Raw genomic sequence first — 27228 nt, 5'->3', positions numbered from 1 at the left:
CCGATTGCTCTTGTGGGTACCAATTGCTCCTGGCACATAAAGCTAGCCACTAGGGAAGATGTGAGGGGGATTGCATGGGGAAAGGATGATCCCATTCAGTGCCTAGTGACTGTCAAGAAATCCAGAGTGTGTTTAGTGCTTGGTTTCTCTTAGAACGAACTCCTAAAGCTGCTCCACAGCTCTGCCCCTTGCGCGGTGGTGTCCTGGCACCAGCGGGGTGTCGTGCAGGTGTGCCTGCAGGGGTGTGTTTGCCCGGCTGCCTGTGCTGGCGTCTCGGGAACCGGTTTGTCGGGGCCAGAGCAGGACACCTCCCTCGGCACACCGGCCTGGGGCCCTTTCCCTTGGCCGAGGAGGAAGAGGAGCCCCGCGCAGCAATGAAGGGCCTGAGCCGCCTGCTCCGCGCCGGGGAGGATGCCGCGCAGGGAGCCGTGGCAGCGAGCCACGAGGGCCGTGAGTCCGCGGGGGTCGCAGGCGAGGCCGCCCGGGGGGGCAGCGCAGCAGCCCCGGCTTCCCGCACTGCGGCCGGCGCAGCCGCGGGTGCCTTCCCTGGAGGCAGCGTGCCGGGCCTTGTTACGGCTGCTGGGACCCACCCAAACCTGCCTTTTGCCTTGACCGGAGAGCAAAATGAGCGGTGGGGGTTGGAAAGGACAGCGATGAACCTGAGCTGTTGTACATGTAGTAAAAGACATCAGCAAGTGTGTGGATGTGGGATTGGGAGCTGGGCTTTGGCATGTGGTGTTCCCAGGGGCAAGTCCTACAAATTGCCCACTGCCGTGCTTTAGCTTTCCTTTTGAACTGCTCGGAGAGGGTTCACTAGTCCCTGGAGCTGAGCATCTGCCACCAGTTTCACAGCCAATCACCCAGTTTTAGGAGGCACACGGAAATCAGAGGATCTTGCACTCAGAAACACAACCCAGTGATGGGGTCTCCAGCCTTCAATCTGCAAACCAGTCTGTGAAAGAACAGACTGCTCTGGCGTGAGCTGCAGTTCGTGAAAACGGGTGATTTGTGTGGTAGTTGCCAAACCCTGCTTTGCCCCAGTCCTGTGATCACAGTGTGACAGCCAGGAGCCATCCTCCTGGGCTGTGGTTCTTGCTCCCAGGCTGGCAAAGAGTGCAGAAAAAGAAAATAACTGATGAAATATCACCATTGGACTCAATAAGTAGTTTTTCCTATGATTTCTTTCAAATGGAAAATTACTGTTTTCGAAAAAAAAATCTTAGTGACTTTGCAAGATCCCTGCATTGCTCTAGTAATTTTATTTCCAGTAAAAAGAAAACCCAGAGAAAACTTTGAAAATGTTACCAGATCATTAAATAGTTTATTTCATTTTTAGAAATAATATGGTAAAAGTACTTTTATTACCATTTGAATCCAAATATTTTTAAAAATATTTTAAAAATATTTGGATTTTTAAATATTTTAAAAATATGGATTTTTAAAAACTTTACCTCCTTGGACCTCTTCAACCAATTCAAATTCAGGGGTTGTTTTGCTGTGTGTTTTTAAGATAGTTGTGGATTTTGTCTTGTGGACATCACAACAGGAAGTTAAAAGCAGACCAGGGAGGTAGGGATACACACATGCAGGGATTTTCACTGTCCTGTACGTACTGAAACCTCAGCTGCATTTTTTAAATTCGTTGGAAATCATCCTTATTTGTGATACTCCTGAAAGAAATAATGAGGCTTCTAAAGTAAGACATAAATAAGAGGAAAAAAAAGACTGAAGATACCTCACTTTTTGTTGTTACGTCAGCTAAGCAATTTACTTTTCTGTGCTTTTAATTACTTCCTTGCTCTTCCAAGAGATGAAAAATCTTGGGATGTTCAATATGCTGCTGGCAGGGCTCTCTACAAAGGAGACCAACTGTATCAGGAGAGGAAATCAAAGTACTATTTCACTTAGGTCAAAAGAAAAATGGAATGTAACTTAAATGGTTACATTATAAATATATATTTATTACATAAGCCAGACTTTTTTTAAGGTTCCAAAGCAAATGCCCCCTAAAAAACCTGGTAGTCACACATAGATAATTGACTGCTGCAGTTACTTGAAAATAGAGTAATTGCTAGTTACAGGAGTGCTAAATCTTGGAGACCCCTGCTTGGGTAGAAGGCTTCTCTAAAGCTTAGTCTGACAGCTCTGTACTCCTGTAATTTCATACATGAAAAAAATATTCTGCAAAAGCAGCAAAAGTTTGGGCAGCAAATCAGAATCGTGGTGTGTCTACATTGTCATGGTTCTCAACTCCTGAATCAGGAGTGTGAAGAGAGAGAGATTATGAAGAAATATAATGCACATAGGAAAAGGTCTTTTTAGCAGCACATGGCCAATTCATTGCTTCTGGACAGGAGAGAAAATAACATTTCATTTTTTGTTAGAACTGCAAAACTGTCCTTGCTGATGCATATACAGTAAAGAAACATCATTTTATCTTGTTTTTGAAGGCAGTGCTTAGTAAAGTCTTGGGGTTGTTCCTCATTCTCCTGAGATGCATTTATTTTTGCATCCTCATGTGAGACAGCAGTCAGCAGGAATGACTGTGGCTTATTGTAACTAATTGCTGCTAATTAGTGCTGTATCTTTTTTTCCACATTTGACATAAATTTGCCTTGAACAAGATATCCTTTGACCATTGGTTTACCTGAGCTTGAAATCAAATTAGTAGAAAGCTCTGTTGGATACTTCCTAAGGTAATGACTGTGAAAACTGGGACTGAGGCATCTATTCTTCAAAGATCACTGTTCTTAATAATGATTTTGCTGTCAGCCATGCTCCTTGTCAAAAATGCCAGGAGAGCATTTTTATTTGCAAATGCTTTTTTTCTTTTTTTTTCCTTCCTCGTGCCTGCATGTTGTAATACAAATAACATGTATACTGTGATTCCCAGAGAAGTTTGGAAGGATGATTCTTTGATTTGAGGCACTTGGATAATTTCTCAGGGAAACTGGAAACACCTTTGCAAGTATCCAGTTTAATTTCTGATTCATTTTCTACAGTAAAAATGTGATTATTCACCCTGAGATGATAGCCACAGGGAACATATAAATGCAATTAAGTGAATGCCATCCTGATTTTCTTAGTATGCTCTGCAGTCACAATGCCTCAGGCTGTGTCCTGATTAGGCATTAATGAATTTAGACATAATGTGTTAGGATGAACTTGCCTGAGAGGGCTGTAAGGAATAGATAATTCCTGCAGTTCCTGGTCCAACAGACTGGTGTCTCCTTGGTGATATCATCGGAAAAGTGGCCTTCAGCCCAAAATAGTCTAGACAGAAGACAACTAACTAATTGTATTTTAAGTGTTGCATGCTATTGAATTAAAAGTATGTACTAAAATTTTTGCAACTGGTGTAACAGCTACTCAATTTTCTTCTAAGTGATTAATGAAATGTTACAGTATAAGCATGAAAAATATTCTGACCTCCAGCTAAAGGAAGTCAGACACTGGAATTTTACTTTTCAGAGCTACCTAATATGTCTTGCTACTTCAGGTGACCAAAGAGATGCTAATTTTTGGATTGAGACATTTAAGAAAGGTCTCAACTTAAAAGTGGATCTTGTTTGTTTTGGTTTGTTTTTCCAGTCATGTCATCTGTTTAGTTACTGCTTTACATATTTTGTGTTTTGATGGTGTGTTCTAAAACAGAACAATTTCTCAAAGAATAGGAAATAAATGCTGAAGTTTGTAGCATTCACTGCTATGCCTATGCCGTCATTTGAGATGCAGTTAGGTAGTAAGAGCTTCATAAACAAACTCTTCTTGTGAATGCCTACTCTGGTAATCTGGGTTGTGAAAAGTCTCCCTTTAGTTGCACATAAAAGTTGAAACTAGAAATATCAGCCAGATGTCTCTAAAGGAGAAAAACCTAGTCATTAAATGCTTTGATGATGAGAAGCAAGTGATTCTCATAACATTAAATCACTACAAAGAACAGAAAATATAAACAGTACCATCATCCCTTATGTCGGTAATGGCTACTTTTTAAATAATATGGGGTTTTTTATCATGTTTTCCCACAGTACTGCCAGATGAGAGAGAATTTCAACATGCTGCTAAAATGAACAATTTGGATACCATGGAAAAGCTGTTTAAAAAGAATGTTAACATAAATGCTGTAGATACTGTGAGTATAAGGTGCCTGACAGATCACTGATGTGAAGGGTGACTCCTTGGGGCTGCATGGGGGAATACCAGGATGTCCTACTCCATGTAGGAGTGAGACTGCAGAAGTGCCCCCTAGGACCTGATGAAGAAATAATTTCACATAGCCATTATGGACACTGGCAGTTGTACAGCTTATATCTCAGATTTCTCAGCAGTCAGTGTATCACATTGGGAACTAAGGACTTCTCAGTTGTGCCCCTGCTCTGGTGTTTCCTCAGAGATCTTTTGTGACTAATTTCTCAAGTTCTCCATCTTTCTAAGTGGGATGACTTTACCTCACAGTCACTTTAAGAATGGATTCATGCTGCTAGCATTACAAATTTCTAGAAAGTATTACTCTTTGGTTTGCATGGAACTGTGGGAGCATTCTACAAGGTCCTCTGGCTCCAGACTGAGCTCTGAGTCCAGATTTACCCTAGATATACAAAAATGCATTTCCTATGCTGACTTCAACACCAGGTCTAAAATCTGAGGATGTATACTTCACAGTAGCTAAATACAGCACTGTGTTCCACATGAGAGGTAGTTCAACAGCAACCAAGCAGTCGTGGTATTAATCTGGGAGTTTTGTTTAACAGTGTTCTCTCAATGGCTACATATAAATCTGAGTATCCCCTGTGTATCCAGTGTATTTATTCTGGGTTCTGCAAAAATTTCCCTCCCATGCCCACATGCATTTTCACTCACTGGGAAATTTAGAAGATAGTATAGTGCATTCCTTTATTTGTTCATGAAACAGACAAGGAAATAATCATTTCCTCTGAGCACACTTCTTTTGGATACTGAGAGTATCAATTACATTACACTCTAAAAGGTCGCTTTAAAATAGTTCATTCTTCTTTCTTGCTTTCCAGATTTCAGCAAGTTAAACTAAATACATTTTCAGTTCAGTAGTTTGAAACTTTTCCCTGTCATCCTTAAATTAGATCTATAGTGTGAAAGAGTTACTAGCATAGCTGCAGAGTTGTTGTGCTTTGATTGATTATCCTAGTAGGGAGATAGTTTATGCTGGCAAAGTCATTCATTTTGTTAATGCTGATTATTCCTGTCCCTGTGCTCTCAAGCCAAATAAGGAAGGCTATCAAATGATGAGCTTTTTGATAGCACTCTTTCTATAGTACAGGAGGCTTTTTTCTGACGTAAATACGCATCATAAATCCCACCTTTTTATTCCTTTTGATGCATATGATTGCAAATTTAAATTTATACAAGTCAGGTGATCTTCAGGGAAGCTAAGAAAACAAATCCAAACTGACTGATGCTAAAATTAATTTATTAAATCTCTTAGACATCTTTGTATGGAAACTATTAGTCACTAATGTTAAACCCAGTTATGCCCACTTTAACTGAAAGCAAAACTCTCTCCAATAAAACTTGACTCAATTTAACAAATCCCCTTTAAATATATACCACAAATTACTTCATGGAAATATTCTTGAGAGGCACTGAGCCCATTCACCTCTGTAAAATTACTCACTGTTTGCAAGGTAGTAGCTTTCATTTACGTAGATGATGACTCAGTATGGGACAATTACTAACACTGAGTGAGGGAGAAATCTTGGCTTGCATTGCAGAGGTTTAGTCAAAAGCAAGGAGGTTACCAAAAGCAAGTCTAACCGTGTACATGTAGACCTCCACTATTCAAACTACACCACGTAATAAAATAATAAACAAGGATGATTCTTGTAATGCATGCACCTCCCCTATGCAGTATTTGACTACTTAATCCCATTTTGACATTTCAATGAAAAGGAAAATACTATGTAGATTAACAAAATCATTCTGTTTTTACAAGAATTCTCTAAGATCAATGTCTAAATTCCGTCCAAGGAAATAGAGGGAGAAACATGAAATAGTATATATTAACAGGTACATTTGGTAACAATCAGAGAATTCCAAAATCCTGGCCATCTGCACAGGGAAAGAACTGGATTAGAGACCTGACAAACAAAGCTTTGCTTATTCCAGCTGAAGCGCACAGCGATCCATTTTGCTGTTGCGGGAGGCCACGTGTCTGTGGTGGACTTTCTTCTTCATCACAAAGCTAGACTTGACATGGCAGATCAGGTAAGCTAATTTACTTGTTTTGATTCACATGGATAGGAACTCTGAGTAAAAGCAGATAATTTTCTTGTGCTCCCAATTGTGCAAAAATTAAGAGCTTGCAGTAAAAACTCTGGTTTGTCTTAGAACTGCATTAGAAAGAAGCATTTTTAGAGGAAAAACACATTGCCCAAAGTGCTGGATGACTTGAATACCTGAGTGAGCATAAGGCACCTCCCTTGGCCAGGTCACAGTGTTTACCTGATACAACCAAGGACATTATTTGCCTTGTGTGCTGCAAGAGCACACTGCTGACTCATGTTCAACTTAGTGTGCACCAGGACCCCGGGTCTTCCTCTGCCAAACTGCTTTCCAGGCAGTGGTACCCTGCCTGGAATTGCTCCTCCTCCTCCTCCTCAGGGGCAGGACTTTGCATTTCCTCCTGTTGAATTTTTTGTTCTTGCCAGGCCATTTCTCCAGCCAGTCAAGGTTTCCCTGGATGGCAGCACACCAATACAGTCTATCAGCCATTCATCCCCGTTTAATATCAAGTTTGCTGCAGTTACATTCTGCCCATCATTCAGGTCATAAATGCAGATGTTGAATAGCATTCCCAGGATGGATGCCTAGTGCATTGCTTGTGTCTGGCCTCCAACTGTTCATAGCTTGGAAGGTTTTTCAGAGCAGACTTTTAGGCCACACCACAAATTTTGCCAAAGCCGGGATTTGTCTTATTGCCTGCATACCAGGTACGTATTCCATATAGCCATCCACTGTTTTCCACTGCAATTTCTGCAAATATGGGAAAGAGTGGTAAAGCGGGATGAGTCCTGTGCAGAGCCTCTAGAATGATTAGAAGTGCAGAACAGGGTATATGAGGAGGTGTCCTAATATCCAACCTAAACCTCCCCTTACACACAGCTCCAGGCCTTTTTCTCTGGTCCTGCCAGGTCAGTGCCTGCCCCTCCTCTTCCCCTCATGAGGAGGTTGAACTGCAGTGAGGGCTCCCCTCTGTCTCCTCCAGGCTGAACAGACCAAGTGACCTCATTTGCTTCTCATATGGTTTCCCCCCAAGGTCCTTCACCATCTTTGTGTTCCTCCTTTGGACTCTCTAATAGCTTTATATGCTTGCACTGGGGCACCCAAAACTGCCCCCAGCACTTGAGAGGAGGCCACAGCAGCAGGGAGTTGAGCTAGTCCTTTTGTTTTTAAGATGTTCAAAACAGGGTTTGTTTTTTTCTATAAGAGAAAAAGCTTTTAGAGAATTTGAGAGGTGAGAACATTAGAATGAGGTCTAAATGGAAAATTATGGTGACTCATGGAAGTGGAGTCATTGCATATTGTCACTTGAAATGTCATCCACTGCACCCAGGGCTATCTATCTACATGGTTTCTGGAGAGAGAAAATAATTTCCAGGTAGGACTTAATCCCTCTGTCATAAAATGGGATCAGTCCTTCTCTAGAGATGCCAGACCTTTTGTGAAGAAGTCAAACATTTATCTAGGTCTTGCTCTGTTGCATTTAGCTTAATTTAAGTAAGATGAATCCCCACCCACACTGTCAGGTGTTCATATTGCTTTTCTAAAAGCCTACAGATTGGACCCACTAATACACTGAATCAATCAAAAATATTTAAAGAAATTTGGCTTGAGGTATTTTGGTGGTGATTTCTGCCTTTGTCATTTTATTTGAAGCACGGCCTGACAGTGATTCATCTTGCAGCCTGGACTGGAAATCTGGATATAATGCGAAAATTAGTTAAAGCAGGTGCTGATCAAAAGGCTAAGAATGAGGTTTGTTGAAGAAAAATTTTTATCAACCCTAAACAAGTTTATGTTGGGAAAAAATCGAACATTCTTACAGCCTAACCATTTTTCAGGACGGAATGAACGTACTGCATTTTGCAGCTCAGAGCAACAGCATTAAAATAGTTGATTATTTCCTCCGAGATCTTCACCTGAATGACTTGAACAAACCTGATGCGGTACAGTGTGTTTCTGTTTATTTCTTTGATGTTATGAGGCTTTTGTTTTGGGGGTAACCATCTTGACTTGGGAAATTTCAATGAATTCTAGTTTATTGATAGTAACATATGCTTTTAATTCCTGACTTGGATACTGAGAAACAGGTGAAAGAAACAGCCAGACAAGCCCTTAGGAGCAGCACCTTTCCTCCCTCTTTGCCTGTTTCAGTTGGACTGCAGACACCCTCTGCTGTCCTTGCTTTTGCTGCGTGTGATGCTCAGCCGTGGTAAGGCAATGGAAGGCAGCGGAGGCTGGGTTCAGTCCCCAGTTGGTTCCTTTTTTTCTGCTTTTTGCTTCTCACTGTTTTCCTCTGCTCCAGAAAGCTTCTTGCATGGGCTGCAGTCACCTGTGTGTGTACCTTCCCCTGTGTCTCCTCCATGGCATCTCCTTGTGTTTCCTGCTGTATCTCCCCCTGTGCATCCTTCCCACAGCAGTGCCCAGCCATTCTTACAGACATTTCATTTGGTTCTGTGGTGGGTTAAGTGCTGGCACATCGTGGAGCAGTTTGATTCACTGTGGAGCCAGCTGGAAATGTCTGTGACCAGCACAGGGCAGCCTCTGACATATCCCACGCAGCTCACCTTCACAGACCCCTGCCCTTACCAAAACATGCCAGTCATGGCCAACATGGCCATGTTTCATCAATGTAGAACGTAGAACTCTGTGCAGCCATCCTACAGGGGTGCACTGACTCTCCAGCAGTGCCTTGTCCTCATCAGGCTTTCTTTGTTTTTAATTTCCACAGTGTTGGGATCTTGTTTTGAAATGCTACATAGATAAGTCAGATATTTTAGTTTTACATGAGGAAAACTTACTCCTGTGAGATCTGACAGCTAAAACACAAATCTCCCCTTCTTTTTTCTTCTGAGTTTCTTGAATTTTATTGACCCAAGGATGCAAAATTCTGAATTCTTTTTACAAATTACCGGTCTGACAAAACAGTTAATTTAACAAAACATGCCTTTGAAGGTTTAGGCCCTGGGAATGGAAAGGTTAGGAAGGACCTTCTCAACCACCTGTTGAGGTTGCATCATAATTCTCTACTAGGTGCATGCATTTTTTTTCTAGACATTTCTATAGGCACTACCAGGCATGATATGAAGCCATTTTACCTAGCTGGTTATATGCCTTACTGTCTTAAACAGTGGTACAGTTTTGTGTCAAGATAACTTTCTGCAGTTGAGTTCATAAATGGTTTGAAAAGTTCTTGTTAGTTTCAACCCCCTACAATGTACAGTGCTAAATTCAGGCCTCCTGGATGAAACTTCTGAGATATGTCAGTTTCCAGAATTTGGATCAAACAAATTCACCCATGGAAACAAATTTTGCTCTTTCTTTGCTGCCTGTTTCTGAGCATCCTTAGATTTTAAATGACACAGTTATTTTAATTAATATTTTCATACAGAGAAAAAAATTGGATTAAAAGATTTTGAGCATATTTTCCACTTTTTAACCATTTCTAAACAGTTTCTATATATTTTATTCAGGATATGAAAGATGTATGATCTGTTTGTAAACACTAAGTGTAAGTTTAATTTCTTCTACCATTGTGTTAATCTCCTTAGTAATATGATATATAGATTTTTATGTAGGATATACATATGCATATGCATGCCATATATCTAGTAACTAAAAGTAAATTATTTCTACTTTCTGTAACACTATGTTTCTTTCCATAATTGTTTTCTAGAAAGGTAAAAAGCCATTTCTTCTGGCCTCTGAAAAAGGCCATGTTGACATGATAAAAGATTTGATTGCTCTGAAGTTATTTACATCTGAAAAAGATCAGGTAAATGTTTCTTTTCCACAGAAGTACAACTACTAATGTGCTTATGAAAAATTATTATGCAATCAAGTTTCTGAGTGCACTGTGCAGATGTTGCAGTGATAAAAGGGACCAACAAACATGATGATTTTTTAGTGATAAAGGGATGATTGATTGCCAGGAGACTTTTCCGTACACATTCATAATTTATGCAAAGCAAGACTAGCATATGCTGTCTGCTGAGAGAAGTAGGGAAGCCTGGTGATAGAGGTGTCAGCCTCTTCTGGGAGATCATATTTGCCAATATTTCATTCTGTTTGTCTGTGTCTGTGTGTGACTGTGTGATCGATTTTTCAAAGGTGTTTAAAAGCTTCAGGATGAAAATAAACACCTATAAATTTTTTTCAGCAGTACCTTAACACTTCAGTCTGATTGAATTTGCTTTGACACTGCATTTTAAAGTATCTTAGTAATTTTCAAAGTCTGCTCTTAAATTTATTTTTCCTCGCTTTACTATTTCTGGAATGAGCAAGTTTGTATTTCTCTGCATCTGAGGCGTTGCAAGGACAAATACATTAAAAATTGTGAATATGTCAGATACTGCATTTACAGAACCACATATTTAAGCACTCAAGAAGTGATGTTGGATTTTTTGGTTTTCTGCTAATAGTTTAAAAGCTGCAGTGCTACCCAGAGCTCTGCTGTGCTAAGCAGTTTGTCAGCAGAGGCTGAAAGATAGTGTTGTCCCAGATATCTAGCAGGTTAAAGGTGTCAGCAGGACCAGGAGGTAAATGCAAATTAGGTAAGAAGCCAGGACAGACATTTATCTCCTGGGTCACCAAACCCAATCACACTCCAACCATCAATGGTAAAAAGGATTCCCACATCTTCCCACATTTCACTCGATGCTGTGAATGAAAAACTCTTCTGGACTCTCATTTTTCTGAGAGTTAGGATTCCTCTTAATTTTTTAGCCATTTTTATACTATTTTGTATGCTTGCATTTTCTTTTAGTTCAAAAGCTGCTGCTCTACCTGAAGTTGTTAGTTGCTTTTTTTCTTTGCTCAGTGGCGTGGTGTTTTGGTTTAGGTATTGTTTCTGTTTTGTGTTTCTTAATTTCCTGGAAAGAAATTGCACTGATGGTGACAGAGATCAAGGATTGTGATGTTGATATCAAAGCCGTGACAAATTTCTATGCTCTGACCTAGACTTTTTTACTCTTTAAATCAATGGTCTTGGGGGCTCAGTGCAGTACCCACCCTTGTGGGAAGCAGTACCTGAAGTTTTCTTCTGGTTCGCTAGTTAGGAGTTAGAATTTCAGATCTTTTTGCTGGTATACACTGAAGTTTTCAGACAACCAACTAGATCAGACTAGATCAAGATTAGACTGAATCTTGGCACATGCAGTGTGCAGTTGCCTCCCTCTCCTTGTGTGTAAGAAAGACTTGTGTGTAAAAGACCAAAGGCATTTTGTTGGTTTTAGTTAATGTCTTTATTCTGGATTTTAAAATATATTATTTGACATTTTAATTTCAAGGAGGGTAACACAGCATTGCATTTAGCAGCCAAAAATGGTCACAGTGAAGTTGTAGAAATTCTGCTTGAACAATGGGAGGAAATAAACGACCTCAACCAGGTAAGTACACGAAACTATTGAAAGAAATAAAGTTAGAGATTTGAAAAATTTTCTGAAAATTCAAATTTGAAAGGAAGAGATGTGGCACTGAGGAGACTTCATTAGTCTTTCTGGTTTCCTAGTAACTTTGCATCCTGTTTCCTTGTTCCTTGTCCAATAAATTAACCTCCCTAAATCATCCCTCCTTCAGTGTCTTCCTCTGTGCTCTACCCCTTGCACACATCCTCCCCTGCATTTGGCAAGCTGTTGCATAACTACTGGCGGAAGAGAACGGAGGAAGGCCTCAACCCCTTTGCTTTCTGTCATCCAGCATTTTTAACCATGTGATCCCATTCCTTTCAACATATCACTTTTAAGCACTTCTGGTGCTTTTCAGCCTATTAGTTGAGCCAGCTGGACTTGCATACCAAGCACATTCCAGCACAGGCACCTCAGCAGAGGTAATTTGTGTCTTGTCCATCTGACCTCAGTTGCACAAAACTGGCTGCAGACACTGCCTGCCCAAATTGCTTTCCTGGTTTAGTGTTGGTGAGCTCAGCCAGCATATTCCTCAATTGTGTATTAGCTGGGAAGGTTGTATCCCTGAGTTAATGCACTCTTGAGGTTCATTTTAAGGCTTAAACAAGGAGTGGAGGAGGGAAATGCACAGTAACTGCTCCTCTCAGCGTTCTTGCTTTGTAAAGTTTTTGTGTCTCTTCTGTTTCTTCTGTGGGGCATCTGGAACAACCTGGGCAAGGTAATTTCCTTTGTTGTGGGCTGGAATGCCCACTGTGGGAACCTGCCATGTGGTTGATCATTTGTTCTGCAGGACCAGGGGCCAAATGACAAACTCCTACCCAAGGCCCTGCTCTTCCTTTATCAGTGACAGGCTGATGAGCTGAGAAGTTCCCTCTCATCCCACTTGTCTGCTAGTTTCAGCTGTGCCTGTTGTGGAGCCTCTTTGAAATGTGGAGCCTTCATCTAAGGCTGGTCTAAGAAAGTTGCTTCTGCAGGCAGAGTTTGTGCTGCTTGTGCCCCTGTCTTGGCATGGCTAATGGAGTGACCTTCCCATCCTGCTGGAGATGCTGTGATCCGTGTATGAGTAGATCTCTCTTCCCATAGCATGAGCAAAGTACTAAAATATGTTAAGTTTAGCAGAATAAGGTCAGGATTTTAAGCAAAGAAAAATTAGGATTTATTGATTCTTTTGTGATTGTTGAAATGCCAGATTAACTGTTATTAAACCTTTGTGTATTTTAGATATTGAGAAGCAGGAATTAGATAATTGTGTAGTTGATGCATCCCATCTTATAGACCTGCTGTGGAGACATGGAGACTCCTTCAGTGTGAAAATACTTGAAATAAATATGAAACAGGATTATTTCTGCTTAAAGTTCTCCTTATATCTAGCACTAGGGGTTGTGAATTTGTCAGAAATCCATGGCACTGCACTGATAGAAATTGGAATTACTGTATGTACTAGCATACTAGGGGTGTTTCCTGGTGTTGAATGGCAACAGTTGCTGCCCACCAAAAAGAGCATGATTAATATTTTTGGAATAGTTTTCTGTATTGTAAACTTTACTATACATCTGTCCTGATAAACATCATCTGTCACTTAACTGCTGGTGAGTAGCCGTGTCATTCAAGAGTTGGATGAGGCTGATGGAGCCTCCTGGAGGTGTTTTGTGTCTCAGTGGTATAGTCACATCTCTTAAATTGGAACAGACATTTTGTCTCTTTTGGTCTAGAATGGAGAAACTCCATTTTTCTTGGCTGTTGAGGGAGGTCATGAAAAGTGTGCTGAACTCTTACTGGAGGCAGGGAGTGACATCAATGTTTCAACTCAGGTATGTACACAGCATCTCTCCTAGAGGGGCATACTGGACTGTGAAAAGGACCTTAATAGCAATAGATATTTGCTCTGCTTCTTCTATGAAACCAGTTAAAAAATTAGAATGGGGAATGTAGAGAGTACGAACAGCATAAAACCAATGTGGAAGTAAAATAGCACTAGCTTTACTTGATGGAGTATTGTGGTGGAGCTTTTCATTTCCTGTATGCCCACTAGTACAGCATGTGACTAGAAAATGTGACCAACGAGGATAACTGAATATCCTCCTTTTTGGCAGGGTATGTGACTGATCTGATGACAAACTTGTTCTCTACACGTGATTCCTGAACTGCAGTCCAACTCATATCTGCTGAATGGCCTTGGCTAGCCTGCTGCAGGAAGTTAATGATTCCAGCAGAATGAGAACTTGTTTGTTTAGGCAGAATTATTTTGTAAAACCTAATTTTAAAAATTTATTTTCAATTAATTAATTTTTCTACTGATTTATTAACTGTTCTATGGATTTACTGGTTGCTGTGCCCACACTTGCTTGGTAAGGGTCTAACAGACTAACTAATGGAATAGAAGACATGCTGGCATTGTTCTTGTCCATGGCACAGTACAGATGACGATGCTGATCTGTCTCTTTTTTAAGAGAAGTTGGATGGGGCCATTGGATACAGGTGTTCTTTAGTATGTTTGTTGTGATATAATAAAAATGGGAATTTCCTTCACTGTTGACAAAAACTTCATGCCAGCTGCTGATGTGGTTCATTTTGCATCATTTTGTCAAAAGGTTTTATTGGTGGAAGGGATACTAAGACAAATTTAAATGCAAGATTTCCCTATATTTATACGTCTTTTTAATACTGGGGTTTTTTTCAGCAATAAAACCATAAGTTTTTCTGTCTATCAAATTTTTTTCAGAACCATAGCAGTGCTTTGCAGGTTGCAATTCAGAATGGACATCTATCCTTGGTTACTTTTCTTATTGATAAGAATATTGACCTGGTTCCTAAACCTGAGGTAAGTGTTTATCAGAATAACTCTTCTGCTGCTGCTCAGCCTGTCCTGTCTTTCCGTGGGAATTCAGAAAGCTGCATGAGACTGAGTAGTTCCTTGAATTTTTTCCCAGACACACTATTACTTGGTTTCTAGATGTTGGTTAGCCACACACACAGACCAACAGAGACAAGATCCTGTTGCCAGCCCAGTGAGTGCCTGAGCAGGCTGGTGCCCTGCAGAGGAGATGTGGCCAGGCTACACCACGGGCCAGGCATTTGGAGAAGGAGAGCCAAGTGCCCTGCTTCAACTTAGCAGTAGTAATGCCATGAGCAAAGAGTCAACATGATTTTGAATAAAGATAACTAAAATGTAAATAAACACTTCAGTGCTTTCACCCTCTGCAGGTAGATGCACCCTCAGTGCCTTCAAAATCTGCATGCCAACATTCTTGGTGATTTAAAAAGAAAGAGATATTTATATTATCAAAATCCTCTATCAGTTTAGATAGTACAGATATTTGAGATTTTCTATGAGTAGGAAATTATTTTCCACTTCCACAGAACAGGGTGAAAATAGAATCTGGGCTTCATGACTTATGCCATGATCACTGGCCTCTTGCAGAAAACTATCAAGGAAAAACAGTTTATGTTGTGCTTGAAATGATTTAAAGGTCAGGCAGTTGTGCTGCTTGCTCTCCTTAGCTTTCTGTAGCAGAAGCAGCTCAAAAAATTGTAACTTATATTTTGCAAATGTTTCCATCATAATGTTGCATAGGAGCTTGCTTTATTTTTCTGTGGCCCAGAAGAAATGGCTGTGTTTTATAAAGACACTGAACTGGTACCTGGCACCATGAATGGTACTGATATGGAATTATTCTTTAGTTGTATTTCATAAGAAACTGATTTCCATTACAGCTTCAACATACAAAGTGATCTTACCAACCTAGTGTGGATTTTGACTGGTGTTGAATCTGTGCCCTGGTTATATTATTAAATAATCACTCAAATAAAACCTCTGTCTTACTAATTGTAATTTGTCATATTTTATAAATATGACAGTCACTTTAGTATGAAGAGTATTTCCAGCAGCAACACATGACAAGGGTTTGTTCCTGGAAAGTAGATTTCAACATCAGTTTACCGAATACAGAATGAGTCTGTGTCCAGGCCATTCAACAAAGGGAAAATCCACTTTTCTGAGGAAGCAGGAACATTACCCTGACCTCTCTGTTGTCAGGATAGCAGCACATCCCAGGCAGGAGCACTTAAGAGGAGTGCCTTGCAGCATTCCTAAGTGGTGGCACACTGATGCACACCAAATGCACTCAGCATTTCCATCTTCTCAGCTGTATTTGATTACCCACTTCTAGGTGGGAGCAGGTATAACTGGTATACTCTGGTATAACTCCACACATCCAGGTGTATTTTCTGCAGTGTTGAGCCTCTGCTAGAGCATGTCACCTTTGCAAGTGGTGGGCTTCAATTAGAACCTCTTTCTTGTTTGCATGAGCTTGCAATAATATTCCCAAATATAACAATTTATTATTTTCCCTCCACAGCAGAAGAATTCCCTTCTCCATTTAGCAGTCCTCAGTAATAATCTACTGGTAGTAAAAAGCCTTTTGGATGCCAATCACGACATAAACTCCTTAAACCACGTAAGAAAAGCTGGGAATTTACACAGCTTTATTGGTAAAGGGGAGATTATGTGGGTTTTGCTTGAATTTTTTTCTTTATGAGCTCAGTAGAGGCAGTTCCCTCCTAATCTTTTTGTGTGTGTACATATGTATTAGTCACTGGTACATGCTGTGCTAATATTGTTTGAGCAAGATAAGGATAGCACAATGCTGTATACCCAGAAAATGATTGGGTAATGTATTGTTCAAGTGTTATGGTTCATGTAATAATGACAGAAATGTCTAATGGTATTGGCTTCAGAGGGAAGCCCAGTGCAGAATGTCATTTGGCAGGAAAGAAGTTAATTTTTCCTTAAAGCAACCCACCAAGTGCAGTTTTTTAGATCTGTGACCAAAACAGTCTGGTAAGACAACGCTGGTAATGCTGTTGCTGAACAATGCTTGCACAGCACCAAGGCCTTCTCTGTTTCATACTCTCTGCCCCCACCTTAATCAACTGGGGTGTCCAGGGGGCTGGGAGGGGGCAGAGCTGAGCAGAGCTGAGAAATACAGCAGAATGACAAGGTCACAGGTCTCTGTGATGCAATCAGTGAGCAGCTGCTAACTGAAAGGATGCTGGTTTGAGCCCGTCCATGGACAGCTACACCTGTTTTCCTTACCTTAACCAGGATTCTTTCACCCTGCTTGGTGTCAGTGGTCTTTGGAGGCCTGGTTAGTTGTTGGCTAGCTCACTGTAGATCAGATCAGTTCACTGTAGATCATATCCACCACTGATGTCTGCCATACTTTGGTGCTGTCATGCTTGACCCCTCCTTTGCTGTACAAAACCTCCTATAATTGTTAATGTTCATTTCTGCTTTTGTTATGTTGCATATCACTTTGTGTTTCTTTGCCTGGTAGAGCAATGATAGAAGCACTGGCTTGTGCCTGATCTGGTGTTTTTGGGCCATACAGGGCCACTCAGGTGTACTCAGGTGACCATCTCATGGAGAAAATCAACAGTTACACCTTTTCATTTCCCTCCTTGGAGAGGTGCTTGCTTTTCATCTTGGAGAGGTGCTTTGTTGAGAGCGGAAAGAATGGCATCTGACCCTTCTTTTCCTCCAGGACAGGTCTCTCCCAGCTTCCTTGAATATCCTCGAATAATCACGCTCCTCACACTAGTGTGTGGCTTAGATTACTGTGAGTAACAATTAACAACTGATTGGGAATGCCACACAGCGATTTGCCCCGGGGCAGTCAATTCTCAGGTGGCATTGCCTGTGAAAGGAATTGGACACGTGCCTGAGGCTCTTACTTTCTCCAAGGGTTTGGGATTTCATGCCCTAGCAGGAATGTAGTCCCAAGTAATTCATGCACCATTTGAAGGAGGGGAGCCTTGCTGACCCTGATGAAGCACAGGGATTTCCAATGTTTTGTTGGGTCTGGCCCTTGCCAAGCTGCCATCCAGAGCCCTCGAAAAGGAACAAGGGTTCCCTGATCAAGGAGCATGCAAAGGGACACTGAGAAGCTCTGAAGCCACCGTGAGTGAAAACTCACTTAGTTGGAGGGGTCACAGCTTTGCTGAACCAGAGACCCAGCTCTCAAATATAATAATTGTGCCTGAACTCAAGGAGAGGTGATGGAAGTAGATGTTGATTTGGTTAGAAAGGTCCTGCTGAGGAGCAAAAGGGGAAAGATTCTACAGAGGCAGCCTGGCCTGTAGCAGGAGAGGAAAGGGAAAATACTAGAATGGCAACAGAAGCAAAACAACCTGGTGTACATCTCTGAATGACCTCTTAGGTAGGCAACAAGTATTCATCTGTCAGCAAGGTAAACACACAGTGCTGGGAAGGTAGGAAAGCTCAGGGGACTCCACCTCTAAGGACTAAGGGATTGACAAAGGGATCATAGCAGAGGCAGCCACTCACAAGTCTCTGGAGATGGCTCTTACTGAGCATGAATGCCAAGTGTCTCCTCAAAGAAGATACTGCAAACCAGCAAGGCAAGTAAACTGCCACAGAAGGTATCCCATATCGGAGGGAGTGGTACTAGAGTGGACTACAGTGACCTGACAACAACTAGGTCTCCAAAAATCTCAGTGACATCCAGTGCCTGTGGTCCACATGGCAGCAGACTGTACAGAGCTCACACAGCTGGCTCTGACCATGACAGGCTCCAATGGTCCAACTGTGTACAGACAGGCCTGTCCCTGTGGCACTTCAAGGAGAATCCCTCTTCCTGCTCCCCATCAGCCCTACAGCTCAGCCATCCATCTCAATGGAAAGACTGTCCCAGCAGACCTGTCAAATCCCATCTGGGGCACTGTGGCTCTCTGCTGGGGAAAGGCAGCTTGGTCTCCCTCATGGCAGGTAGAGGTGCTCCCCACAGCAACAAGGATGGGTCTTTGAGAAACCTGTGGTTCACCCCTTCCCATTGTTCATTTTATTGCTAGAGATTAATTCATATCCATTTTTGTGGAAGACATAGGCTGTCATTTGTGGTTGGAGTAAAGTATAATGAGAAGACTTTCTGGTCACATAAAACAGAGAATTCTGTAAATTTCTTCAACGCGTCTTTTAGAAATATTTTGCACTCTGTGTCTAGTGTGCCAGAAGTTGCCTACAGTAAGTACTTAGGTATCCCTAAATTTCTGCAGAAAAGAAAGTAGGGGTTATGAATAAAAAACACCCTTTTTATTTATGGGAATAAAAAAGTAAGGTGAATACATGAGATTGTGTGGTCACTGTGTAAACTGTAAAATTAACTGATGAGACTTTTAATATGGAACAAATTATAGTTTGCACGCTAAGAAACACCTGAACCTGGTGTTTCTTAGTGGGCAAACTATAATTAAGATCTAAAGGCCAAAGAAGTTTTCTAACCAGACCTACAGAATGCAAACTTGCAATGTCAGAGAAGAAGAGGCACAAAACATTCATCTTAGAAGAATGTGTCCCAAGAAACATACTAAGGAACATTCCCATATATGCAGGTCTTCTACAATTACTCCATTATTTGCTGCTGCATTTCACCCACCGATGTCTGGATTTTCTTACTCTAATTTCTATAAAAAATAAATATGTATTTGGGTATATGTAGCTATGTAGAGACTATACAACCCTCCTTTCAGACTCAAAGATTGATTTGAAGGTGAATGCCATTTTAGCTGTATTTCTTGTTAATGGTTTGGCCTGGTTTAATGATTTGGGTTTTTTTTTTTTGTATGCATGTTGTTTAAGGTTCACTGAACCCATTATGGAGCAGGTAGACTTCTTCTATGTATCATGATTTTGTGGCAGGGCCGACTAAAAAGTTCTACTGTGGTTATGGCATAATGTACTGTTGAAAACTGTGGATATGCAGTTGCCTTGGCATGAATTTCAGCAGGGAAAAGATTACTTGAGAGGATAATATGGATGTTGGTTGCCAGACACATGAAGCCCTCTGTCCAAAGCACCTTGCTTTAAGAGCGAAGAGAGAGACTGAGCTTGTTAGCTTACAGTACATTAGAGGGGCATAACAGCAACCATTCCTGAGCCAGCTGGAACTTCTGCCTGGTTTTCCTGTAGAGATCCCATATGCTGTCTTGTCTGCCTGGTACAAAACTGGCAGATCACACAGAAGTTAAATGATTTCCCTCTGTTCAGTATTTTCTCACCAAGGTCACCTCTTGTTGTGAATCTATTTTAGATTCAACCTGTGAGCATGCTACTTCTAGTGAGCATGCTACTTCAGTGCATTTATTTGGTGTCTTCAATTCCAGAGGCAGGAGACCCCTCTACATCTGGCAGCTGATCTTGGCAATGTGGACTTGGTGGAAGTGCTGCTGAAGTCAGGCTGCAATCTCAAGACCATGGATAAGGTAAATTGCATTGCTCACACATCTAAGGATTACATGATTTTATTTTTTGTTCTATAATCTTCCTTAGAGAGGTGCATAAAGCACATATTGCCAGCTGTGTTTGCTAAGTAAAGGAAGTCTTTTAATATTGTTATAACTGCAGCTTGCAGAGATCTGATGGTTTTGGTGAAGAGCTGTAAAGCTCCCAAGCTCCGTGATTCGAAGGATAAACACTGCTTCCAGAAACCCTTCATGGAAAATATAGTCTAGGCTTGCAGAGGGGCAAGTGGCCTGTGGCTCCTTGTAACTGCATCTGCAGCTGGGCTCAGTCCAGGAGAGATGCAGCTTCACCAGGTGCAGTGATGGAGAGTTTACCCTTTAGCACTCCAGGTCATCTTAGAATCATGGTGACATTCCAGATCCATTCAGATGGATACTTAAACCTGAGATGATGTTCTGCCTGAAAGATAGAAACAAAAATGGTAGTGGCTGGAAGAAGTACCAAAGCAAAGTTGCTGGGGAAGTGCTTTTGAAAGGACAGAGTACCAAACCCAGTATTTACATATTTTGCCAAATTACTGCAAGATTGAGTGTTCCCTTTTACACTGTTTCCACTTTTCTTGATATTCTGTATGAGCGAGTTGAAGGATTTGATGTTTATTATGAGCAAAATCTTGCCCTTTTGTAAATTTAAAAAGTAACTTTCCTGCACAAAACTGTCCTGATGAGAAATGAAGCTTTATGGATTAGAATTGCCTTGTTTTACCCTAGCCTGATATGAGGCCTGGGGCTCTGAGTGGGGGTTGTGTGGTTGGTATGTTTTGGGATGCTGGGATAAGGTGCTGCACTGGAGTTAAGCCTTTCCATTTAGAATCATGCCTACACTTGCCAAAGAGCTGCAGTTCTTGTAGGGATCAACCCAGAATGAAATCTTGTCCACTTTAAATAGCACCTCAGCCACTGGGAATTTTTTCCAACATACTTGTATTCCAAAGGCAGGCACAAAAAATTACTTATTACCTATGACCTGCAAGACTTTGGACAAGGCGGTGCCCTTGTATTACAGCAACACTGATAGAGCTTGTTATGAGAATTTGGCTCTGAGCCTGTACAAGTTCTGGTACAAGTCACCTTTCTGCATTCTGTTTTACTTCTTGGAGTAGCTTTTTCTTTGCCTATTTGCTGGATGACCCCTGAGACCATGCCACTGCTGGGAAGACATGCAAGTACAGCGCCCTTTGAACTGAATTGGTGCTGAGATGCCAAAAATGTTACTGTCCTTGCTGAACAGTAGACAGGAAGAAGGGGAGCCTGCTTTGATTGCACAGTATTTTTCTGGCCTCCATGCCTGGCAGCAGTCCAGAGAATGCCATGCATCTGCTCCTGTCAGAGGTCAGGAAATGCACTCTGTCTCTGGTTGTGAGTGCAGAGAGCTCCCCATGTGCAGAATGCTGTGCTGCATGTGCATGCAGGATGCCAGCAGTGTCTACACTAGCACAGGAGTACAGAAATACCCCCCTTATCCACTGCCTCTCTCTCCCTCTGTGAAATGCAAAGCTCACCAGAGCTGAGCCAAATGAGTTCTTGTGGTCTCTGGACTCTTCACATATAAAACATGCCTATACCTGAAAGATTTAATGAAATGTATGTTCATTGGCTTCCAATGTGATGCTCTTCTAAAAACAGGTTAATTAGAATGATCTTGAGCACAGTCAGGGGCTAGAACTCAAAAGGTGTGTATTAGGGAATGTTATACTATCTCGAGAACTGAAATACCTTATAATTTAATTAATGAACCTTCTAATTAAGGGATTGGCTTATTTTAGATCTAATTTTCTAGAAATGCCTACCACTTGTTATGTGGAGAATAATCATAATATTTAAATCTCAGGCAGTTGCACTCAGTGCAGATCTGCTGAAAACTGACAATTGCAGAGAAATCCCTTTAGAGACACCGTGATGCCTGTGCATTGAAATGCTGATGGGAGATGGGTTCAGGTCGACTGAGCAAACCTCTGCAGCTGGTGTTGCAGCAATGGCTTTGAATAACTGTGACTCCTTCTGTACCCATGAAGCATCAGCCTGCAGTTGTGCTCCTTTCAGCTCTAATGAGAAAGTAATTTTCTTTTTATTCTGTGAGCCACCTTCTCTTACCATCTAAAACAAGGCACAGGTTCGCCTTTAAGTTGGAGATTTCCAACTTTGCCAGCCTATCCATCTGAAATGCCAGTTTAACCACAGCATGGGAATCGACTGTATTTGTGGCAGTTTAAATGTGGACGCAGTGACTGGAGTGTGCAAGCTGGTATGAAGTATGCAGGTCTGAGTGCAGTTTTCTGAAAGCAGCAGTACCTCACCAGAATTTTTTACTGGGGAGTTCAGTGTGTGAGAAAACGGACCACCTCGGGGCTGAGGTGATACAGCTTATGCAGAGCATAGGACTTTTTGATTGTAGCTACCCAAAAGCCATAAAAAGGGATGGGGTCTGTAAACAGTCCCTGTGTTTTCCTTCTATGACACACTTATCCAAGATGGTGTTCTGATTCACTCTCCTGTTTTCAGCATGGGAAAACTGCACTAGCCACAGCATCAAGGAGCCATCATGCCCTCATTGTAGATATGATCATTAAAGCAGAAAGGTATTTTGCCATGAAACAGGTAAGAGTAATTTTTCATTAAACACAAGATACCTAGGGGAAAAGCCAATTCTGATTTTGAGGTGCCTTTTGGCTGAGGTGGTTCCTTTTGGCAAGCAGTAAGACTGGCCTTAGTGAACTAAAGTTAGGATTGGGAATGGGAAAGTCTCTAGCCCATGCAGGCTTTATTCCTGATTAGCCGTAAAACTGTAAGCAGATCTTAGCATTTTCCTGCCTTGTGCTCTACACATAAAGGGATGGAGAGAGATTCTAAGCCAAATCCAAACTGTACCATCAGTACCATGGCTGGGATAACATGGATCCATGCTGATTCCTGGATCCTTTGGTACATGGTTGAAAAATAGCAGAGTGGAGATGTCTGTGATTCCTTTGCTAGCAAGAGCTCAGCTACTTCAACAGAAGCTCCCTATTCTGTCCGTTGTATGTTAATTATAAAATTAAATCAATGAGAAGGAAAAGAACTTCACAAGTGATAAGGACATGGCTTAGGTTGTCTGAATTTCTCACCTTCTTTCCCTAGTTACTTAAATGTTCACTGCATAGCGATGGGCTTACTTAAAGGGCTACAAGTAACTGCCACATCAATTTGTGATTTCGTTCTCACTCCTGCTTCCTGCTGAGTTAGCCAAGTGCATAAGCATACTGATCCTGAAACAGAGCAGGTACAGGGATTAGCTGGTTTTTCCACCCCACTCCCATCCTGGGTAGCCAAGTCCATGACACTAATGTTACAGGGCTGGTAAATCATAGATCTAGATAAATTATTGCAAAAAAAGCCTCCATGAACACTCTGTATTGTGTATTTGTTTTGCACCAGTTCAGCTGCAATTGTCAGGTGCATTATTGCTTCTTTTGGTTAAAGAGGAATTAGAAGTAATCTGTTGCCACAGAAGACATGATGAGTCTGACAGCATTAAGCCCCTAATATTCTCAACCTCTTGACGTTTTTCTCTGAATTTTCTGAAGAAAAGGTGTTAAGCTGATGCTTTTCTGCAGAAGCACCAGAGATGTTGGGAAGTACAAATGTAAGTGTTTGTATCCTGTTGTCTGAAGCTGAGAGCACAGCCTTTGGAACAGCTTAAATCTTATGGCTATGGAATATGATGCTGGTGGAGTTACCATACTGGAAAAACAGCACTTTGAACCATAACTTTAAGGACTGTCTTTTTGTTACATTCAGCTGACTTGTCATTGTGACAAAGCATTAGTTACAAAACAAAATGTCATGTAGCTGAGAGGAAGGGCACATGATACTAAAGTGTAACTGTCATCTCTCTGCCCTCTTCTCTATTTATCACTTCTACACAACCCTTCCCTGTCATTGTCTAGGCTGGGTTTAACTGGATTTGAGGGCAGCTGTTACTATCTCACCTTGCTGTTGCCTCAAAACACACTTAGCAGCGAAGGGAAGCTGCACTGCTGTGAAGGGGTTATTTAAATTTGCTTGAGATTTTTTTCCTCTGTTGTTTTTTTTTTTTTTTTTTTTTTTTTTTTTTTTTAAATTAAACATCACAAGCAAATGGTCTAAATTAGAGAGACCCAGAAGCTGTCCTGTAGAATGTCCTAAACTTTACCTTGCGTGGTTAAGAAGCAGAAATAAAGTTGCATCAGATGAATGGAACCAAAAATACACAACAATGTTTAGTTACTGAACTGTGACTTTTTTCTCTGTAAGTCTGTCATAAGGTTACGGAATAACCCTGCTGTATTTTTCTGAATTTAATTTGAAATTAAGCAATTTATGCTTAGTATTTTTAAAATGTGGCCTACTGCCATTTCCTTTTTTGGTTAGTATCTGCTTTGTCATTCCCTACCAAATTTGTAAAGAAATTTTTTCCATTTGAAGATTAATTTGAAACAGGACTAGAACATAAAATTAATGAAATACAGAAATAGCTGGAGCATACCTACCTAGGAATGTTCCTGGATATAGCTTAGCTAGGACTGAAATCACTAATTGACATGGTTTTTGCCAAGGTGCCCAAACAAGAGATAACCTCACCACTCCTGTTCCAGGTGAGCCATGCATACAGTAGCATCACTTTTAATTGGGAGGGTAAAATCCATGTGGTTTTGGTTTCTGTCTGATTTTACTTATGCAGGAATGAAACCAGATCCATGCTCAACACACATATGCACACTGGTGTTTAGACACTTTGCTGAATGGGAGTCCCTGTGATAAACCTAATGGCTGATGGTACCAGCAAAGGATCTGGAAGTCCCCACTTCAACCAAGTGAAGCTGACAGGGCAGAGGCAGGAACAGGTTGAGCAGGTGCTGTGCCCATGGTGCCTACCCTCTCCCCAGGGAAAGATAAGTGCTTTGAGAAGCAAGTGAAAAGGTTAAGAACTGTGCCTGAAACCCAACTGGGTTCTAAACTTGACATAGAACCAAGCAGCACAGCAGAGCTGACACAACAGTTGCTGTTACTTTGCTTTTGTGTATCAAGTACCAGAGAAAGTGGCTTATTTTGCAATTAACTTAGTAATATATAGCAACAAACACTGAAACTCTGTTTCAGTTCTGTTTCCACGAGCAGTGCACAGTTCCTTTACAGGCACTGAGTAAATCATCTGTCAGGAGCTACCTCTGCACCTCACTGAGCAAAGGTTCCCAGCTCTGTTACACAATTTATCATCTGCTTTCTTTTTCAGACACATCTAGCTCATAGTGGTAATGGGTCAGACTTCAGTGTCTCCTTCAAACAAGATCACAGCACACAGACCAAGCAAATCCGTTCCTCCCTTTGGAATCTAGCATACAACCAGTTAAAACCCTCTGAATGGAAAAAACTGGCTGTGTTCTGGAAGTTCACAGATGAACAAATTAAAGCTATTGAAGAACAGTGGACAGGTAAAAATATCTGAATGGCCAGACACAATATATAGGATAAAAAGCCCCCACAAGGCCGTGCTGCTTTTTAAATTATGTGAGTATCCCATAGAGAAGGGGTACCAGCCTTGTCCCTGGTTCCTGGGAAGCAGTGCTGCAGCAGTACAGGACTCTGCTCTCCCTCTTGGCCTGAAGGAACCTTCCTCTCTGGAGATCAAAACTAGAAGCCATGAGCATCACGGATGATTCTTGGGGGTCATGCTGCAAGTGAGGACCTGGGGAACCTCATGACACAGAGCAATTTTGCTCATGTTCTGTCTGCACAGCTGCCATGAAACAGGAGTTTCTGGTTTCAGGCTTCTCAACTGCTGGGAGGACAGCACTTCTGCAGCACATATTGTACTTGCTACTACTACTCCAGGGTGTATTTCCACAGCTTGGGGAAAAATGAAAGGAAAATTTAATTTTAAAATCTATTAGGTGTTTTTAAGTCTTAACAGTAGTGTAAGGATGAGATTTTTTTTTTAAACTTATGCAAGCTTCGGTCTTATTTTTCTGCTGGATGAGAAATGTAATAAAAGTAAAGGAGTAAGTTTAAAACCTCTTGGAACTTTTAAAGTGCAAAAGCACAAAATACTGTTTTTAGCATATTGAACAAATATTTTGTGTATTGCATAGGGAAAAAAAGTTACAAGGAACATGGGAACAGAATGTTGCTCATCTGGTTACACGGAACATTGCTGGCTCATCAGAATCCTGTTAAACATCTATATGAAGATCTGGTGGAAGCAGGACTTCAGCCTTTAGCTGGTAAGCAGATACAGAGCACATTACAGTGTCCTCTATGAGACTGCAGTGCCGTGCTGAACTCCCTGCTGGTGCTGGGAAGCTGTGGCCAGGGCAGGGGTGGAGGCCATGTTCTTCTTTTCTGGGACTGCCCTTCCTGAAGGGGTGAGGCTGCTTGAGAAAAATCGTTTATGTCAGACTTAAGGTTTCTAAAGGAAGACATGCACAAACTTTGCTTCCCTCATCTCCTGCACACAGTTAAATTGTGACCATCCTTCAGTTAGTCTGACCTTGTGCAAAGCAGAGCACGCCAATCAAGTGTTTTCTCTTACTTTACAGAGAAGATCAGAGCTTCAATTAACATTGGCATGGACTCCAGGAAATGTGTCATTTCATGAGTTCATCAACAAAACACGGCATATATGATGGAATTACATGCCAGAAGGAAAGTGGCTTTCAAATATCTTTTTGGGAAACAAAAACCATATTTTGTACAACTTTTTCCACCCTAGAAGAACTTGCACTCCTGAAATGGTTACTTTTTTATCAAACGCTTGCTAAATAGAAATGTAAAAAATTTAAGAATGAATGGCTGACTAGCAGCTTATAACTGCTAAGCAAGATTCACCACTTAAAATTTCTACACCTGACCTAACACTGATAAAGTAATTCTATATTGAACTGCAAATTACGTTACTTTGTGTTTGATGTGAAATGTAAATAAGATGTTTTCTACATGAAAAAAATTTAAATTAGTAAGTGAAAGTTATGTGTATAAATCAATTAAGACTTGGCAAATAAGTTGAGATCTGGCCTCATTTGGGATTCAGGTTTATATAAATTCTTGCTAGGACTCTGCTGCAGAGCATCCCAGGAATATGAAGAACAAACCAGTCAATCATAAGGTTTTGGAATTGGGGATCTAAAGTACAGATGCTTGGAACCCTACAGTATTCATCAAGTTCTGCAACATTAGCTTGCAAAATGAAAATGTTTAAGAATTTGATGGACTGGGGACCTCATATAGCCTAAAT

General features: G+C 41.2%; 1 protein-coding gene across 1 annotated transcript; it reads left to right on the top strand.

The window, feature by feature from the left end:
* Positions 1-374: 374 nt before the first annotated feature.
* Positions 375-26592, top strand: ANKDD1B (ankyrin repeat and death domain containing 1B; the record flags this gene model as incomplete). Its single annotated transcript, XM_084225094.1, is given in 16 exon segments — positions 375-450; positions 4029-4132; positions 6043-6114; positions 6118-6240; positions 7912-8010; positions 8097-8201; positions 9932-10030; positions 11544-11642; positions 13373-13471; positions 14383-14481; positions 16019-16117; positions 19842-19940; positions 22482-22577; positions 25231-25429; positions 26087-26218; positions 26534-26592. Coding segments are annotated over 16 exon segments (1659 nt in total).
* Positions 26593-27228: the final 636 nt, after the last annotated feature.

The sequence above is a fragment of the Fringilla coelebs genome (assembly GCF_963513975.1).
Source record: "Fringilla coelebs genome assembly, chromosome: Z".
Classification (NCBI taxonomy): domain Eukaryota; kingdom Metazoa; phylum Chordata; class Aves; order Passeriformes; family Fringillidae; genus Fringilla; species Fringilla coelebs.
Note: the sequence above shows the minus strand (reverse complement) of the source record. Positions and strands in the feature narration are given on the sequence as shown.